We start from the raw sequence: 19848 nt of genomic DNA on the forward strand, positions 1-19848 counted from the left end.
AAGTGTGTGTGTGTGTGTGTGTGTGTGTGTGTGATTAAACTACAAAATATAACATAGTACCTCAATGCACATCAAAATGAGTCAAATAGAAAAATTCATTTTGCATATACATGTCTATAATGAATTAAATTTAAGTCACTTAAGTAATTAGTGAAATGGCAATAGAATAAAGAGGTGTATTTTATCCAAATCTACATATATATGTATATATATGTATAAACATACACACATACTCACAAACACACGAAGTCCTTGTTAAAGTAGGAGGGGACATCACAAGTTGGTAGATGAGAATATCTTCGTAGTTGTGTGTGTGTGGGGGGGTCTTACAGAATTTATTAAAATATGAAATGTACCACTTCTTGATCCAGCATTCAAACTCAAAACTTACCCAAAGTGCAGGAATCCTTACATACCGTGTTTCCCTGAAAAGAAGACCTAGCCGGATAATAAGCTCTAACGTGTCTTTCGGAGCAAAAATTAATGTAAGAACTGGTATTTACTATGTTATGTTATGTTATGTTATATTATATTATACCTGGTCTTATAGTAAAATAAGACCAGGTCTTATAGTAAAATAAGACCAGGTCTTATATTAATTTTTGCTCCAAAAAGACACATTAGAGCTGATAGTCCAGCTAGGTCTTATTTTCGGGGAAACATGGTATGTGCAGAGAAGTCAATTCTTTACAAACCCATGAACACTAGGGTCTCCTTGAGATGGATGTGCTGTGAATAATTTAGAAATAACCCTACTGTTAGACATTCAGAGTGATTCCAGTTTTAAACAATTACAGAATAAAACACACAGAATAAAAAATGAAATGAGGGCCGGCCCGGTGGCTCAGGCGGTTAGAGCTCCATGCTCCTAACTCCGAAGGCTGCCGGTTCGATTCCCACATGGGCCAGTGGGCTCTCAACCACAAGGTTGCCAGTTCGATTCCTCGAGTCCCGCAAGGGATGGTGGGCTCCACCCCCTGCAACTAAGATTGAACATGGCATCTTGAGCTGAGCTGCCGCTGAGCTCCCGGATGGCTCAGTTGGTTGGAGCGTGTCCTCTCAATCACAAGGTTGCCGGTTTCGACTCCCAGGATGGTGGGCTGCGCCCCCTGCAACTAGCAACGGCAACTGGACCTGGAGCTGAGCTGCACCCTCCAAAACTAAGACTGAAAGAACAACAAGTTGAAGCTGAACGGCACACTCCACAACTAAGATTGAAAGGACAACAACTTGACTTGGAAAAAAGTCCTGGAAGTATACACTGTCCAATAAAGTTGTGTTCCCCTTCCACAATTAAAAAAAAAAGAAATGCCACCTTAATTTGTCACAGCTATCAGTTTCTAATCTCTCTTTTCTCTTGCAAATCATTAATATTTTGACGCCAAAGATATAAGATTTACTTTGTTAAGCTTCAGATGCATTATACAATCAGGAAGAACAAATTTCACCTTACTGATATTCTTTTCCTGGATATTTCATGTATTCCTGACATATTCACTACTAAATATGTGCAGTTTCCTTAATTCTGCTTTACAGAGCACTGACAGTAGTACACCAGATTTGGTCCCTATGCAATCCCTGTTGGCCAACCACAGGGCCCAGTCCTAGGCTTCATCTAATGTCTGGGCATGAAACACTTCTCATGATGATCCCCCAAATGGAGCCACATCACAATTTCCATGTCACTGTTTCACGGAGAGATGGAAAAGGCTTGAAATGAGAGAAGACTGATGGAAGGCCACAGGTGAGGAAATGCGTTAACACAGGACACTTGAAAGTCAGAGATTAGCATGTACTAAAAACAGCATTTCATGAAAGAGAAGACAGAACAATAAATATGACTTATTCCAGAGAAAGGGCCATTCCTGACCCCTCCTTATCTTCCTCCTTCTCTGACCTTCTTTCACAGCTAAGACCAGTCTCGATAAGTCACTCCTGAATGTTGACAATGTGCCATTCAGGTCTTTGAGTAACTTATCCCTTTCCTTTTGCCATGACCACATACACGGGCAGAAATTCAACATGTGGCAAAGAGGGTCATCTGCTATCCAATGAACTATCAGTCAACAGGGACAAATTCCTACATGGAGAGCAACAGGTGAGTTTGCCCTTTGCTTCATCCTGATTGTTGCCACGCAGCAGCCTACCCGTCTATCTCCTTGTACCTGCCCCTAAAGAAAGGAGAGTCTGTGAGAAGGATCCTTTCAGGGACTTTGCTTCACCTTTGTGCTTACACCTTACGCCTCCCTGTTTGGCCCCAGAAAGATGGCTGGTCAGCCAATGACGGGTATGATTCCCGGAGAGGGGGGACACAACTCAAGCCAGGCGCAGTTGAGTGGGACCAACAGGAGAACCCACGGGATTGGTAGAGGTGGGGACAGCCCCGCACCTTCCCCAGGCTAAGGAAAACCTCTGCCTCTGTGGCTGCATTCCTTCCCACAACCTGCAAGGGAAGTGATTCAATGACGCGCTCTCCATCTATTCATATGCAAATAGGTTTTGTCCCTTGGGGGAGTACAAACATCCTGAGACTTTTGCCTGCAGGCAAGGGTTCTGCTGCCTGCAGGCAAGGGTGATTGGCTTGAATCAGTTTCCTATTATGATGTGTGACATTCACAGATCTTGAGATTGACAAGCTTTATCTCCTTTACTTCCCCACCTAACTAATAAAAGCTCTGTGTTGGCCAGATTCGGGGACCAGTCCTTGAGGCTGCAGCCCCTTGGCCCCGCTTGCACTCTACTCATGGCTACTGTCATTTCTTAACCCTGTGCCACCCTTCACGCTTCCCACAACCCTCCTCGCGCGCGACACTGATGAAGCCCAACATCACATGGAAGCTATGGGGATGAGTTGGTGTGATCCCCCCTTCCAAGTCACAACCCTCGCAGTCTCTTCTAGCACCTGCTGGACACAGGGTCACCAGATGAGGAAGGGCAAGAGCTCCCTTTTTTCATACTGCATTGTCTTTCCTCCACCAAGCTCCCTTCCCAGAGCCAAGTGTCATCTGTTCACTGGAGAGAAGCCTTTGTTCTGTGCTCAGTTTAAAAAGTCTTGGTCTTTCTCTACCCTGCTGTGCTGTTACTCTGCATCTGTTTGGGGCAGGCAGAGATGTGAGCTGCAGAAACTAGTAAATACCAACCATCACTGCCTCACAAGCAAGGGGCAAGGTCTGCTCTCCTCACTCCTGTTACAAATACTTCAGAGCATATTTCCTTCTCCTAGGCAATAACTTCTCTTTCATGGTTTTATTCATATTGGTTAAAAGCATTTAATCAATATGATAAAATCAAACTTTTCCAGTATATCACATTACTACATCAAGGAATGTAATAAGAAGAAGATGTAACTATTAGCACTGGAAAACATAAAAGGTCAGATACGGAAATAGCTCTGAGCAATGTTTTAAAATATCCATCAGGAACTGATGAGGTCTGTTAGAACAAAGCTCCTGGACAGCCCAACCCATCCTTCATTATTTAACGTGTTTCCCCGAAAATAAGACTGAGCCGGACAATCAGCCGCAATGCGTCTTTTAATCAAAAACTGATATAAGACTGGGTATCACATTACATTATATAAGGCCTGGTCTTATTTTACCTGGTCTTACATTAATTTTTGCTCCAAAAGATGCATTGGAGCTAATTGTCCAGCTAGGTCTTATTTTCGGGGAAACACTGTACGAAAGAGAGAAAGAAACAAACAAACTTGAAGAAATCATATACTTAGCTGGAAACTTTAGCTCACATTTCTTTAAATTAAAAGATCACATAAAAGGCAGCTGTTGAACTGATTACATGTTTAAAATTGGTTTTGACTGTTGAAACAAAAACCCTCAATATCCCTCCCAATTGCACACTAAAATAGTGTAAAATTATTTACTAAGCACCAAATAATACTTCCAGTATATCATAAAAACTGGAAAAGCTTTGAGGTGTCATAATCTGATTCTGACACAATAAATTTAAAACGGATTGTGATCTGGAAAATTTAAAAAGCATCTATAAATTTGGAATCTACCCTTCTATTGCTCCAACTGCTACTGTCGCTCCAAGTCCCCTCCTCTATGTCCCCTACTGCTGCTGGCCTGGGTCAGCCTCTTCCACCTTCACTGCTTTCGCGACTCCAGGGCAGCCACCCATCTCCCAACCTCTATTTTACTCTTTATTAAGCCCTCAGTCGCCCTTGCTCCTTCAATCTGTTCTCTCTCTCTCTCTTCTCCTCAAACCCCCACCCTAGTCTTCGACACCCACGGGGATGAAATCAAGTTGCCCTCAGCCCAGGAGTAGCTCATTCTCCAGTGGGATCTCGGAAATGTGCACACACGTCGGCGGGCAGAGCCGGAGGGGTAAACGTGCGACACCGCGACACGAGGCGTCACAGGACAGGGTCCGTCCTGGGCTGCCCGACAGGCGAGAGGGGCGACGGGGGGACCAGGACGAGAACCCACGTCCCGAGCGGGGACCTGACACGGCGCGTGGTGGGGACACCGTGGAGACACCGAAGGCAGAAAGGCCGGGCGGAGACGGCCTCTGAGCTACTGTAACCGGAAACGGAAATGACACGAACCGCGCAGGAGCGATTGGCCTCCGGGCCGCTCCGGGCAGCGGGGGTCTCCCCGCGGGCGCGACGGGCGGATGCGAGGCCTGTGACATCCGCAAGGACCCCCGGACCCCGTGTGGAGGACGGCGCGGGGAGGAGGCCGCGGAGGGCGGATTCAAACGCCTGAGAACAGAGCCCACTCACCGCCTGAAGCCTTCGCGCCGGGAAATCCCCTTCTGCGCCCACAGGAAATCACGGAGGAAGCGGCGGGGCCTCAGCCCGGAAGGGGCGGGGCCAGGGAGGAGGCCGCCAGCGAGGTTTGGGGCGGGGCCTGTGGAGGCGGGGTCAGACGGAGCGGGACGGAGCAGAGTGGCGCGGCCAGCGTGGGGCGGGTCCTCGAGGGGGCGGGCGATGGTGGGCGGGGCCTGAGCCTCCCGGGCCGGTTCCGGGCGGGCCCCGCCTCCCATGCTACACACCTCCTCCAATCTCCGCGTTTGGATCCGCTGGAATCCCTTAGGCCTCCCGGGCAGCCGGGCTGCTTCCTCCCCGCTTCAGGTTAAATGTTTCAGGCAGTTCAAGGTAAGAGCTTAGACTTGTGAGGCCATTGACAGTGAATGCTGAGATGTTTCCCTGACAACAGTTTGAAAACGGTTTGAGTCAAAATCCCGCTGGAGACACGTGTCCTGCGAGTGCTGGGGGCGCGACCCGGCCTCGCGGTGGGTCCAGATGGGGGGTGGTGGGATCCCGAATGTCTGCGGCTCCTGCACTTGGAATGGGTTGTTGAAGCAAGGACTGGAGACTTCTGTGCTCAGGTGATGGAAACCGGGTGTGAAAGGCAAAAGTATGACACATGGTTTCCGTTTCTATTCCCCATTCACCAGCAAGGCAGAGACACAGCCCTGCGCTCAGGATCAGAGAGTTCATGGGGCCAGGACCTGGGCTTTGAGCACGAGGGGCTGAGGCACTGCTGCAAAACAACAGGATTCACTGCTCTGTGGATATCCACTCTTTTCTCCTTTACGTTCAACTTTTCTGTTTCACTATTATGGAGACCTTTGGGATGAATCCACTAGCGTGGATGGCATCCCATAATTTGTCATTAATTTCTAAATACATTGTAACTTCACATTTTTCCTTATCCATATTCCCAAAGCTATCAGAAAGGAAGTGATAAATTTTCAAAGATTCAATGACACTTGTTAAAGCCCAATAGGACTAGTCCTTTGGGTGAGGCTTTCTCCGTAATTGGCATAAGGACCGCTGCAGTGGGGTAGTGAGATTGGGTTCAACTCCAAATACAGCGTGGAGGTGAGGATTTATTGCCAAGGAATGTATAGCCGTGGTGGGGGTCAATGGGTAGAAAATTACTAAGAGGAAACATTGGGGATAAGGAGGATTCTGGCCAAACGACCTAACGGGTTTCTTTTAGAAGGCAGTCCAAGGTGATCACACATCATCTGGGCAATAATGTAGGATGAGGAATCTGATCAGATATAAAGGGTGAGCAGCTATCAAGGATGGGTGATTCTGGTAAACTGACAGCGGGGTTCTCCCTAAAACTGGATTTTACAAGGAAGTGCACAGATGGACCTATGTGAAGGTTCAGGAGCCTCATTGAAGTTTGGTCAATCAAAGAATCACTATCATAAGTTAATATCTCTTTATATCCTTTGGAAATTCTGATGTCCATGCTGGTTGGAATAAGGCCACCAATTATATTGGATTATGGCTACACCCTTATGAGCTCCTTCAAGCATACTAACCTCTTTCATGGCCCTGTTTGCAACCACAGACACATTGGGGGTTAGAATTTCAACAGATGAACTTTGGGGAGAACACAACTCTGTCCATAACAGATGGTATACGGAAACGTTAGCCCCAAAGGGCCAAGTTGTAGCCCACTTTGATACATGTGACATGTCACAAGTCATCTGTTCATTAGTTCATACATTTGTCACACTCATTGAGTCTCTTCATGCACCATATACTGTAGATACTCAGGTACCCACAGAATGAGACAGAAGGTGGTATCCTTGCTCTGAGCTCACAGGCCAGGGTTAGTCCAGCTAGGAATTACAGTGATTATGGCACATGCCACGCTGGGGAGACATGGACATTTGTGGGAGCCCAGCACAGCCACCAATATGGGGTGGAACATTCCAGAAAGGCTCCCAAGGTGACACGATATGTAATCAGATTCCTGAAGCATGAAGGGAAGTCCAGGAAGGCAAAGTAGGGAATGAAATGGAGGTTCCCTGGAATGGCTGTGCGTGGACAAGACAGTGAAGCAGATCAGCTGTGGCCGGTGACAGGAATGTTGGTGTTGCTTGTGCCTCTGCTCAAGGGAGAGATGAATGAAGGACACTGGGGGACCCCTCTCACCACGCCTGATGGAGACCTGAACCCGGATTAAGAATTGGCCTTCATCTTGTCAGCAATACTTTTACAAGTTTCATTTTTCACCCTGATTGCTTATGCACTAAAGAAATAGAGTCTGGATGTCCATCCCAGATCATAGTAAAGGGACCACTGGACAGTCCTTCTATTTCCACATTCTTAAGGGGATTCCCAACCTGTGAGGGTTGTGGCTGGTATTGGTCAGGAGCCCTGGAGGGGTGATGCTGTTTGGGGGCTCCTGTTGTCCCCCTTCTGTTGTGTTCTTGCTGCCTTATTTTTAACTGTGCCCAACTGATCGTATCATGGAATGCTCAGCACATTTCCTGTTCAACATCAGGTAATATACGATCTGAAAAGTGGTGTGGTAGAGGATAAACCTCACAGGGCTCCTGTAGGGTCCAATGGATCAGCCATGGCAGGTGCGTCCCTGGTGCCTGGCTATGTAGAAAGCGCTGCTGGATGTGCTGTGCTGTTCATGGCAATTACTTTTCTCTCCACCATGAAAAGCCTTCTCCCTCACCCATCACTGTCCTGTGGCATTTCTGAGTTTGGAAAAACACGTGGAAAGCAACCTGTCAAAGGGTTTTAGATTCCAACTAGTGGTTTTTGTCCTGGTCCTGGTGCAGCCAGATTTGGGATCTCCAGGGATAGCATGGGTCCCCGAGCCCACTCAGACATCTGTGATAGTTGTGGTTGGAGTTCGTTTGTTCAACAATGTTTATTAAGCACCTACTATAAGCAGGCAGTTTTGGGACACTTAGCATAACTCAGTGAACGAAGCAGACAACCCCTGGGCCTCAGTTCTAGTCAGTGAGTCAGGCACACTAGATGCCACTCACAGGTCCTGTCCAGCACCCAGAAGATCTGATGCCCTCGTGGCCTCCTCTACATGTGGAGGTCTCTCCCCATATTATGACCAGGCTGACGACCCACAGGAAAAAGCCTACAGAAGTGAGTGGTCTTCGGGCCCAGAAGGAGGGCTCTGTGGGGGAGAGTAAGGGGGGGTGTGGGCAGGGAGGGCCTAGCAGAACCCTGATCTCACACATCTGGTTCCTTCGGGAGGGCTGAGGTCTGGCGGCTTCCACTCCAGGAGGACAGGAGTCGCAGAGAGCTGTGGATGGGTCGCAGGCCTCTGGCGCCAGACTGGAGGCTGGGCTGAGTTGTCCCCCAGAGTCCCTGTCCCACCACTGTCCCATCTCCACCTGTCCCTCTCCACACTCACCCCTCCTGACCACCGTCACCAGGCCCGGAACAGGAGGTGTGCAAGCATCTGCTCATAGGTCGGCTTCACCCCTCAGTCCAGATGCCCAGGTGCAGGGAGGCTGAGTTTGTCCAGGCCCTCGATAACTGTCAGTGGGAAGAAGAGACTCACACAGTCTCTCTAAACCTGCTGGGTTGGCGTTGGGATGTCCCCTGGCATAGGGGCGTAGACACAGCCCGGTTCCAAACAAGGTATCGTGGAGAGCGCTGAGGAAAGAAAGGCCAGGACTCTGACTGCTGCCCATCTGCCCCTCCCCCAAGGCCACTTCTGTGGTGGGAACCGGCCCACCTGATGCAGGGCTGCGGCGAGTGGCAGCACTTCGCCTGTTTCAGGCTGGGCTGGCCTATGTGCAGGTCAGCCTCCCACTGGGAGGGCCAGCGCTTCTTAACAAAGTCCAGCAGGAGCAGACAGACCCACTGAGGCCCAGCCGGAAGGCGAGGGGATCCAGACCCACTGAGGCTCAGCCAGAAGCTGTGGGGACCCAGACCCACTGAGGCCGAGAGGGAAGCTGTGGGGACCCAGACCCATTGAGGCCCAGCCAGAAGCTGTGGGGACCCAGACCCACTGAGGCCCAGCCGGAAGCTGTGGGGACCCAGACCCACTGAGGCTCAGCCAGAAGGCGAGGGGACCCAGACCCACTGAGGCCCAGCCGGAAGCTGTGGGGACCCAGACCCACTGAGGCTCAGCCAGAAGGCGAGGGGACCCAGACCCACTGAGGCCCAGCCGGAAGCTGTGGGGACCCAGACCCACTGAGGCTCAGCCAGAAGGCGAGGGGACCCAGACCCACTGAGGCTCAGCCGGAAGCTGTGGGGACCCAGACCCATTGAGGCCCAGCCAGAAGGCGAGGGGACCCAGACCCACTGAGGCTCAGCCAGAAGGCGAGGGGACCCAGACCCACTGAGGCTCAGCCAGAAGCTGTGGGGACCCAGACCCACTGAGGCTCAGCCAGAAGGCGAGGGGACCCAGACCCACTGAGGCTCAGCCAGAAGGCGAGGGGACCCAGACCCACTGAGGCTCAGCCAGAAGGCGAGGGGACCCAGACCCACTGAGGCTCAGCCGGAAGCTGAGGGGACCCAGACCCAGTGAGGCCGAGAGGGAAGCTGTGGGGACCCAGACCCACTGAGGCCCAGCCAGAAGCTGTGGGGACCCAGACCCACTGAGGCCCAGCCGGAAGCTGTGGGGACCCAGACCCACTGAGGCCCAGCCGGAAGCTGTGGGGACCCAGACCCACTGAGGCTCAGCCAGAAGGCGAGGGGACCCAGACCCACTGAGGCTCAGCCAGAAGGCGAGGGGACCCAGACCCACTGAGGCTCAGCCAGAAGGCGAGGGGACCCAGACCCACTGAGGCTCAGCCGGAAGCTGAGGGGACCCAGACCCAGTGAGGCCGAGAGGGAAGCTGTGGGGACCCAGACCCACTGAGGCCCAGCCAGAAGCTGTGGGGACCCAGACCCACTGAGGCCCAGCCGGAAGCTGTGGGGACCCAGACCCACTGAGGCCCAGCCGGAAGCTGTGGGGACCCAGACCCACTGAGGCTCAGCCAGAAGGCGAGGGGACCCAGACCCACTGAGGCTCAGCCAGAAGGCGAGGGGACCCAGACCCACTGAGGCTCAGCCAGAAGGCGAGGGGACCCAGACCCACTGAGGCCGAGAGGGAAGCTGAGGGGACCCAGACCCAGTGAGGCCGAGAGGGAAGCTGTGGGGACCCAGACCCACTGAGGCCCAGCCGGAAGCTGTGGGGACCCAGACCCACTGAGGCTGAGCCAGAAGGCGAGGGGACCCAGACCCACTGAGGCCGAGAGGGAAGCTGAGGGGACCCAGACCCACTGAGGCCGAGAGGGAAGCTGAGGGGACCCAGACACACTGAGGCCGAGAGGGAAGCTGTGGGGACCCAGACCCACTGAGGCCCAGCCAGAAGCTGTGGGGACCCAGACCCACTGAGGCCCAGCCGGAAGCTGAGGGGACCCAGATTGTCGCGTGGGGTGGCCTGCGGTGCCTCTGGTCCTGCTCCCCACGTAAGAACGCGGGATATGGGTAGGCAAAAAAGGAACACCCACGGAGCCATAGGTAGGGGAGTCATACTGCTATAGTCTCATCGGAGGCTGGATTCACACGACGTGCGACCTGCTGTCTGCTTTCTGCCAACCGACCTTCTCCTCGACTTCACTCCCTAACGCAGCCATGACTGTTATATTAGTGGCCAATGGCTCAAGGGCCACACCTGACGGCCAACTAGCCACAGCTGACGGCCATCTACTACCCGAGCCAGCACCCTTCCATGTGAGGCTGAGAGCCTGGAAACTGCTCTCTGGGGCTCTGTCCCCACACAGACCCACTGGGGTCCAGGTGGAAGGTGAGGGGAGTCTGGGAGGACTGTCTGGGGTGGGGGTCGGGGTTCCGGCCTGAGTTCCCTTGGAGGCAGTGGCAATTTTCCTCTTTGGAAAGCACCGGAAAGTCAGGCAGGTGCATGAGCCTGTCTCCTCATCCTGCTTAGACCAGAGCCACGTCCAGCTGTGTCTCTGCCAGCTGCACTAGTGCTGCAGCCAGTGTCAGCTCCATCAAGCCCTCCAGAGCCGGAGCGAGCACCGGTGGTGCCAGCTGGCCCACTGTCTCTGGTGAGTCCTCCATCTACAGCAGCACCTCTAACAACCGGGCAGCTCCAGCCCCAGAGCCTGGCAGCCAGGTGCTGTGAGCACTAAGATGCCGAGGGACGAGAAGCCTAACCTCTCCAAGTTCCCTCCAAGGCTGGTGGCAGAGCAGTGGGCTCTCAGGGTCGGGGCACTGGCCTTCCCTCTGCCAGCAGCTGCCCTGGCCTGCCCTTCCCTGAGCCAGACTCCTGTGAGCTGGGTCCAAAGCCCAGCTCTGCCCCTTACCACCCGTGTGACCTGGGCCACTTCCTTAGTCCCCGAGCCTTCGCTGTCCACTTGCGTACAGGAAAAGTGGACACTCAGGACCTGCAGCCCGGAGTGGCTGTGCCTGTCAGATGAGGCAAAACACACGAACCTGGGCAGGCCTGACTGATGTGGTGGGGGACGGGAGCTCACTGTGTGCCTGTCTCTGGGTCCCCCACCCATCTGCCCAGGAGGCTCAACAGTCTAGGCACTTATTATGCACCAGGTGTGTAGTGAGCCTCGAGGAAGACAGACACAGCCCGTGGGTGTATCTGAACCTTAACAGGGAGTCAGACCCCGGAGGCTGACCAGGGTCCAGGAAAATGCCCCCTAGGACCAGCTTGGAGCAGATGCTACTCCCCCTTCTCTGCCAGCACTGGGCCCTGGGTCTTCCAGTGCTGGGGGCCTTTGGAGGACAGAGAATGAATCCCTGGGACTCACACAGGGCTCAGGCCACATCATGTTTCCTGAGCTCCAGCTCTGATGAGCGACCCCTGCCTGGGATTGAGGGGGACTGTGGACATGAGCTGGGGGGTGGCAGGGCCAGGTGACACTCCCCTTTTCCCCTGAGCTGTTCAAGATGGCGGTGCCCCACCATTGTCTGGGCTCTACATGGCCCTGAAGGGAAAGCCAGGCAGCGAGCACCTGGCACCCACCATCCGCACCACTGTCACCCAGATCAACATTGTGGCCAGCGGCATCCTCGCCACCCGCCTGGGAGACCTGGTGTTGATGCCCAGGTCAGGGCCAGGGTGCTGGGCCTGCAGCAGGTGCCAGGGTGGCCATGGGAGGCCCAGCAGGGTCCTTCCCAGAGCCCTGAGAAGTGCCTGTTTGCCTGTCTCAGCTCGCGGGGCTGAAGTCGGCAGCCTGAGCCCCTGCACAGGCTCTGAGCCCCTCCTGCCAGGGGCACACTGACCTTGAATCGCAGGTCCCAGTGGTGGGAGGCTTACTTCCTCCCTGGCTCCTTCCTTGGGTTGAGCTAAAATCCTCCATCCTCCGAGTGTCTCTCTTTGGATCCTAAATGTAGCCTCCTTCAGCTCCCTGAGCATCTGTTCTACCCAGGAGGTGACATGGAAATTGAGGGGGACTGAGGCTAGAGCAAGCAGGGCTCTCACTCCCCACCCCTCACAGCTCCTCCCTCCCCAGAAGCAAGGACCCTCAGGCACTTCCCACAGCTCACCACCCTTTGTTTTCTGCAGAGCTCCCGCCTTGATCCACCACCTGAAGGAGACTGGGAATGTCTCCAGGTGGGTAGGCCTGTCCCCATAGCAGGACCAGGGTGGTGAGGGGTCTCCCATGTGTCTGCCATGGCTCCCTCAGCAGCTGGTGCCTCCTGGGAGGCAGCCAACCTTGGGGACAGGGACTGGGCTGGTAGGTCTGGTCTCAGCCTCCCTGGGACCTCAGGCCACCAGTTGTGCTTCAGGGGTCTGTTTCCTTAAGTGTCAGATCGCGGGTTGGGCCACATTAGAGATTTTCAAGTGTCCATAACAACAGATATCAGCCCATTTGAAACTCAAAGTGGCCAAACAGCTGCTCAATAGAAATAGAAAAGGTGACCCACATGACAGCCCCAGCCCAGTCCCGTGGAGACCTTCCCGCTCAGAGGACGCCAGTGAACACGCTCACCCAGGCTGTTTGAAACACCAGAGTTTCCCATGAAAGACACAGGCACGTAATCCCTCCCCCACTTATTCCTCAGCGCCCCTTTCCCTCTTTCTCCTCCACCCAGGATGAGCTCCCGAACATTTAGAAAGCTCAGTAGCGAGGATGGGTGTGTGTGTGTGTTTCTGGACATTTGATTCTGTTCCACTGGGTTGTGTCCAGTTTTATGCCAGTACCATATCGTTCTCATTTCGTAGCTTTGGAATACAGTCTGAAGTCAGGAAATGTGATGCCTCTAGCTTTGTTCTTTCTCAGGATTGCTTGAGCCAGTGGAAGTCTTACGTAGTCTATGCATTTTAGGAGTTTTTCTTTTTATGTGAAAAATGACACTGGAATTTTGATAGAGATTGCATTGAACTATATTCATGGCTTTGGGTAGTAGAGACATTTTAACAGTATGAATTGTACCATTTCATGAACACTGCATATCCTTCCATTTATTTGTGTCTTTTTCAATTTTTTTCCGTCAATGTCTTACAGTTTTTTGTTTACAGATATTTTAATTCCTTGGTTAAACTTACTCCTAAGTATTTTATCATTTCTGAAATTATTGCAAATGAGACTGTTTTGTTTCTCTTTTTCTGATCGGTCTTTGTTAATGTATAGAAAGAATCTAATTTTTCTGTGTATTTTGTATCCTGTATTTTATATCCTTACTGGATATATTTACCAGTTCTAACAGATTTTTTTGGTGGGATCTTTAGGACTGTCTACATACAAAAGCATATCTTCTGCAAACAGAGACAATTCTTCTGTTCTGGTTTGGACGTCTTTTATTTCTCGTTCTTGCCCAACTGCTCTGGCTGGGACTTCCAGTAGCACATTGAATAAAAGCGGTCAGAGTGTAGACCCTGGTCTTTTTCCTGATCTTAGAGGGTAAACTTCCAACCTTCCAACCTTTCACTGTTGAGTGTGATATTAGCAGTCACATGTGCCCTACATTTTGTTGATGTAGGTTCCATCTATACCTAATTTGTTGAGAGTTTTATTTGTAAAAGGCTGTTGAGGTGTTAGGGTTAGGGACAGTCAGGATCAAGGACAGGGTTAAGGGTCAGAATAAGAGTCAGGGTCGATGTTAGACGGCTAATGTCATGGTCAGAGGGTCACAGTTTAGAGTGTAAGGATCAGGGTTGAGGGTCTCAGTGTCCAGCGGTAGGGTTTACATTTAAGGTTGGAGGTTCGGAGTTAGGATTAGAGGGTTAGGGTCGGTTTAAGCCTTGCTGGCCCACTTCCTTTCCCTTCTTGATCTCTGTGAGGCTTCTAAGGTTGGACAGGACTCGCCCAGGGTCACTCATGATCAGGGTTTGAGGGGACCATTCGTTGTCTGTCTCACAGTCCTGGACTCTGGTCACTGGTTTAAATCCAACTCAATCGCAGTCCAGGGCTGTGGAGGGCCTGAGTCACACAGGGTTTCCACCTGCCTTCCCACCAGGGAAGGGGTGGCAACCCCCAGTTCCAGCTCAGCCCTGACACATGAGGGCACTCAGTAGACACGTGTTGATTTATACAGTACTGGGTGCAATGACCTGCCAGCCGCAAGGTGCAGCCTTCCTGAGGGCTGGTGGGGCCCTCCTGGGACTAGCTGTCTCCTTCTTCCCATCCAAGTGGGCCGCAGGAGACAGTAATGTCTCAGGCAGGACGGCCCAAGGCCTCTGACTATCCAGGGAGGCATTGCGGTCCTCCAGCTCAGGACAGCCGTGCCCTGTCAAGCCCCCAGGGCCAGTTACTGAGCTGACCATGGTGCTAGGGCAATTGAACAGCTACCTGGGCAGTGTAGACAGCCCCTTGGGATGTTTCAATTCCCAACATCCATGTGGTGAGACAAGTACCTCCTATCTCACAAACCCTTAGCCGGCCAAGAGAGGTGAGAACCCTGCAACCATTAAATGTGGCCCTGGCCACAACAGCTACAGAGCAGCCCGTGGCCCTGAAATCCTTTGGCCTTCCGGTGGTAACAAGCCTCTGACGTTCACACTCAGTGAGGATCACAGATGTGGGTGCAGCTGCGTCTCCCAGTGGGCAGTCTCACACTGTGGCCAATAAGAGAGTGAGAAGTGGGACCTGCCAGGCCCAAACTCACCCTTAAACTTGCCTCTTGCAAGCACTGATTTATTTCTGCCCTTAAAAAGTATTAATTTGTTTTACTTCAGTAAGTGTGTCCAGTCCCTTGAAATAAAAAAAGTCCTCGCTGACACAGCAGAATCAATAACCCCTGAGACTCCCTCTGGACGGTGTCCTCACTGGGCGGGGCACATGGGGGGGGCATGAGGATACTGGGTGGGGTCAGGGTTAGGGTCTCTCTCTCATGTGTGCATGGTTCCCATATGTGTGAATTAAATCTGCTTATTTTCTCTTGTAAATCTGTCTCATGTCTATTTGATTATTAGAGCAGCCAGAAGAACCTTGAGGGTAGAGGAAAATTTGTTCCTCCCCCACCAAAGCAAGTAATGAAATAGTTAATGAAAGGCGAAATTTGTGAGTGTATCTACATCACCGTGTCATGACAAAAGATTCAACAATTTAACTAAAGTAACTTAGTCTCAGGACTGAGTGATTAGATTAATGAAATATGTGACAATCCTCCAACTTAACTTCTGATGTGAAACTTTTATTACAGATTCAAAGATGGGAATGAAGAGGACTAAAAGTTTTGCCTGTGGGGATATTGACTTTAAGTTGGTTGTTGGGAAACAAAAGAATCTGAAACAGCTTTTGACCCTCCCTCTTTCCTGCCTAAGAGATTCAAATGGAAGACCTGGTTTAGGAGGGATCCTTGGCATAAACTCCTTAGCATAAGGCGGGAAGACGCCCACTGGAGCCTGCTGACCACCCCTCCCCCATGTCCCATTATTTTCTGGGTAGACTAACAATGAGTGTACCACTCTTCCTAAATTACCTGCCAAGCACCCAATCTGACCTCGCTGCCTTTGGAATTTTTACACGTATGTGAATTCCCCACGTGCATATGTTAAAATTTGATTTTATCTTACTCTGATTCTATTAATTGTGTGACCAGCTGAGCTAGAAGAAGTTATCACCATAGGCAGAGAGCACAAGGTCACAAGAAGAAGGGGGAAGAAAGTAAGATGTGAGGGGAAACAAAACAGAAATGCAATCATTCCAAAGAAAAGGTGTTAGCTACAGATAATTGTGAGGGATTACAACACTATTAGCATCTCAGTCAGGGAAAAATTCCTAAGACAAGGTGCAGCTACAGGTAATTGTAATGGGTTATAACACTATTCGCATTGCAGGCAGGGAAAAATCACCACTTGTGTCCCCGAGACAGTTCCTACAAGGGAATCCCTCCTCCCGTTAGGAAGGAGTCATCAACAAAGACACGCCCTGGGAATGCGCTGGAAACGCCCAGAGATCACCTGTGACTCCACCCTTGAATATTTCCCGCCCTCATTCAAATAAAATCCTAAATTTTCTTTGTTCCATCACAGTTGCTCTCCTGGTGGTCTTGTGCATGCCTGCATTTTGGAAATATATTTTCTTTCTTTTAGTAAATCCTTGGCCGGCTTGCCTTTGTTCATGATGCATTGTTCCTACGTCCTGGAATGCCTTCCTGTGATGATACAAAGACCTCATCTCCTCTAACACTCAAGATGAGAGCAAAATAATTTTTTTAAGCCCCCACAGTATTGGGGAGACTGCAAGGAGAATTACTGCCTGGGGCACTGCTAGCGCCTGGAAACCGCTGCAGCTGGGAGCTCAAGGACATCTGCAGGCAGAGGTAAGTGGTGTTTTTGTTCACCTTGCCATCCTTCCTGGTCTATTTCTGTGGGGTTGGGGAGAATCTAGAAGTGCTGCATGTCCCTTTCCTCTCTTCTACATGTAGACTGGCAGGAAAAAATGTTTATCAAGCTAGCTTCTTGGGAGTAGCAACTCGCAGGTTTTCTTTATTGATTTTTACCTCCCAGAGATGGTTACTTTTTTTTGTCTATGTCTCTTGTGTCATTTGTTGTAACAAGGAAATACCACAGGGACCGAAAGCCTTTGGCTTCGTTGTTTAAGCTGTGAAAAGGCTTATCGGTTTGAGTAGCTATTAAAATCCTATCTTCAGTGGTCAGACTATGGATCCTTCGAATTGGAAAAACTTCTAAATTGGAATATGTGTCAGAGAACTCTTGCGACAAACAGCTGTTTGATTGGACCCTAGAGAAAGACCCCATTTTCAATACAAATGAATACAAGGAAATTTAACTATATTCTTAATGTTTTCAATGAGTATTTAGCTTCTTGGGTCATATCAGATGCTAATATCGGTATTAGGTTTAAAAAAGGCAGAAGAGAAAATCAAGAGATGTGCAAATGTTAAAAACCTTTCTGGAGATTTAAGATTTAGAGAACGGTTATGTTGAAACAGGTTTTAAAGGATTTAAAACAGGATTGACAAAAAATGGAAGCTGATTTCTCAGTCTGATAGAAATGAGAAAGTCTCAGCATCTGCCCCCGGGCTCTCTGCTGAGTAGATCTGAAATGTAAACATAGCCCACAACTGCCCCAGGCCTGCTGAGCTAAATAAAATAAAAACTTGAAAACGGGCACTTTTAACAACACAGGCCTCCCTCGTCCAGCCTGGCTCCCCTTTTCCTGCCTCCTTAATGACTGAAGCATAAATAAAACCCTGAGCACAATCCCCTTAGCAGTAGACAGGAAGACTCCATGCAGGAGCCTCATAAAACTTTACCTGCAACGTGTGTCCATCTTTTCCTGAGTTACCTGTAAATCTCCCATTTTTACATATAACGTCGAAGAGCCCACTCCCACCCTTGTAGAAAATGTCATATTTACCTGATGTCTCCTCACTGTCTTTGGAAATTTCATGGTTATGTTAATTCTAGGTGCGCATGTATTACAATTCCTGGTCTCTGTCTGTGGGGTTGGGTAGAAGTTAGAAGGTTGCAAGGCTTTTGTCTCTTCTGATTTTAGATTGGCAGAAAAAAAATAACTGTGAACTTCTTGCCTATACATAGATAGTCCAGGGTTTTTATTCTTTCCTCCCACAGATGTTCACTGTTTCCTGTGTCTGTGTCTTGGATGTCGTTTGTCCTAAGAAGTCACTACCATGGGGACAGAACACAGGCACAGGCTCCCGTAAGCCTGTCGTTGGAGCCGGCCCCACAGGCTGGGGAGTTAAACGCTTCTCTCCAGACTGGCGTCTGCGGAGACAAACTTTGCTCTGGGTCCCTGTCTAGAAACCGCTTGAGGTTTTTCTTTCCTTCTCGTTGTGTGTCCCAGGAGCTTGGCTTTGTGACCGAGGAAGCTAATCCTCTCTGTTCCCCACCATCGGCCAGGTGCACTTACTCCATTGCACCTGGTGGCCAGTGGGAGAAGCTGGGGTTCCCAGTGCGCCTCTGCCTGGCTGTGCCAGCTCCCAGGGGAGTGTGTCCTGAGGAGTCTCTGCCCATAAGGGGCATCTGTCTCCCCAGCCTTCCTTACCCGTTAATGCTGGACAGATCCCAGTCTAGTAGCACCTCCCAGGGACCACGATTTAGTGGGTTTGGGGCTGAATGTGCCTTTCGTTTTGTGGGAGACTGGAGACAACCTGTCCATTCCACCATCCCTACTGCCTGTGTGACGAAGGTCTGTGCTTTCTCTCATTGTCTTTGTTTACCATCTGCTCTGGGGGGGCTGCATTCTCTGCACTCCGTATAGAGGGGCCTCTGGCTTCCTGGCCTCACCCTGAAAAACTTTTTGTATAAAACTAGAAACTTTTTTTAGTTATGGTTTTTGTATAAAGCTAAATGCTTTCTCAAATCACACCTTTTGGTTAAGTAGCTCAAGTGAGAATACAGGTAGGGAGTTATTCAAATATGAAACACAACAAAAGAAGTCTGAATTCTCAGAATCTTTGCTTATGTCCTAAAGTGTCTGATAATATGTAGATAACAAAATATTGTTATTAAGTCTTTTTGCCATTTATTTCATTTGTATAGTAACCATATTGAGAAAAATCTCCAATCATTGGATTATAATTTTTATAAGTTACACTTAGAAAACTAATATTTCCAGTGTTTAAATTCTGATGATAGAGCACTCTTAAAAGTGTCTTTCTGGAGGTGCCCGGTTAGCTCACTTGGTTAGAGCGTGGGGCTGAGAACACCAAGGTGGCCTGTTCAATCCCCACATGGGCCACCGTGAGATGCACCCTCCATGAAAAAAGAAATAAAAGAAAAAATAGAAAAAACGTCTTTCTGTGTTTTATAAAATAAAGCTGTAAATGACAATGATATATAAGATAAATGTGTATGTTAAAAAAAATCACCTGACTTAGACCGATGGGTCTATTTCTGGGCCCTCAATACCATTCCATTGATCTCCATGTATATCTCTATGCCAGTGTCACCATGTTTTCCTTACTGTGGCTGTGTACTAAGAATTACGTTTGGGAAGGGTGAGCCTCAACTTGATTTGGTTTTTGAAGATTGTTATGGCTCTTTGGCCTTCCTGGAAATTCCTATGAATATTAGGATCAGCTTATGCGTTTTCCCCCAAAGGCCCTGGGGCCTTTTCACAGGAATGACACTGAATCCGTACATCCCGTCTGTTCTGTTGCCTCTGAACAATTTCCATCACCAGGGAATGGCCTCACGTTTATTTATCTAGGTTTTCTTTAATTTTAATTTCTTTCAGCAAAGAAAGACATTGTTTTTTAATTTTCAACGTAGAAGTCTTGCACTTTGATTAAAAGTATTCCTAAGTATTTTATTAATGTTCATGTTATTTAAAATGGACTAGTTTTCTTAAACTCCTTTTGAGATTATTCCTTGCTAGTGCATACAAATAAAACAGATTTCTGTGTATTGATATTTTGTCATGTAACTATGATATGGAACATTATCACACATCTGTAAGGGATATAGATCTGTATATTCTGTTTTTGTGACCTACTTCTGATTTGACTGGTTAGGGGCTATTAGTGCCCTACCGGGCTAGAGTTGGGGCTGAGGTGTGGAGTGTGGTGCTGAGTTAGGGGTTAAGGTTAAGATTATGGTTTACAGTTTGGTTATGGTTTATGTGTATTGTTTATGGCTACATGTGTGTTATATGGTTTATGGGACCGATTATGGATTATGTTAATGTTTCATGGCT

General features: G+C 49.8%; 2 protein-coding genes and 1 long non-coding RNA gene across 15 annotated transcripts in view; 1 reads left to right on the forward strand and 2 right to left on the reverse strand.

Moving 5' to 3' along the window:
• FBXO25 (F-box protein 25) overlaps window positions 1-4800 on the reverse strand; it is a 101923-nt gene extending 97123 nt beyond the window's left edge. Inside the window, exon 1 of one of the 2 annotated variants that reach the window (XM_088793068.1) lies at window positions 4745-4800. The gene's annotated coding sequence lies outside the window, so the exon portion shown is untranslated. The remainder of the gene's footprint in view (window positions 1-4744) is intronic. The other variant, XM_088793067.1, reaches the window with a different exon arrangement.
• Window positions 1-5073, reverse strand: part of ZNF596 (zinc finger protein 596) — a 20720-nt gene extending 15647 nt beyond the window's left edge. For 3 of the 12 annotated variants that reach the window (XM_088793056.1, XM_088793054.1, XM_088793050.1), the window contains exon 1: window positions 4745-5072. In XM_088793056.1, the coding sequence (XP_088649182.1) occupies window positions 4745-5007 (263 nt within the window). In that variant the 5' untranslated portion in view covers window positions 5008-5072. Of the gene's footprint in view, window positions 1-391; window positions 4715-4744 lie in introns of those variants that run through there. The other 9 variants (XM_088793055.1, XM_088793053.1, XM_088793052.1 and 6 more) reach the window with 7 other exon arrangements.
• On the forward strand, window positions 4956-19263 carry LOC141570995 (uncharacterized). The gene is made up of 3 exons (XR_016019281.1): window positions 4956-5119; window positions 16257-16486; window positions 17763-19263. It is a non-coding gene; the product is annotated as an uncharacterized LOC141570995 (long non-coding RNA).
• The last annotated feature ends 585 nt before the right edge of the window (window positions 19264-19848 follow it).

Source organism: Rhinolophus sinicus, chromosome 16, assembly GCF_057876585.1.
Source record: "Rhinolophus sinicus isolate RSI-liver-muscle chromosome 16, RSI-T2T, whole genome shotgun sequence".
Lineage (NCBI taxonomy): Eukaryota > Metazoa > Chordata > Mammalia > Chiroptera > Rhinolophidae > Rhinolophus > Rhinolophus sinicus.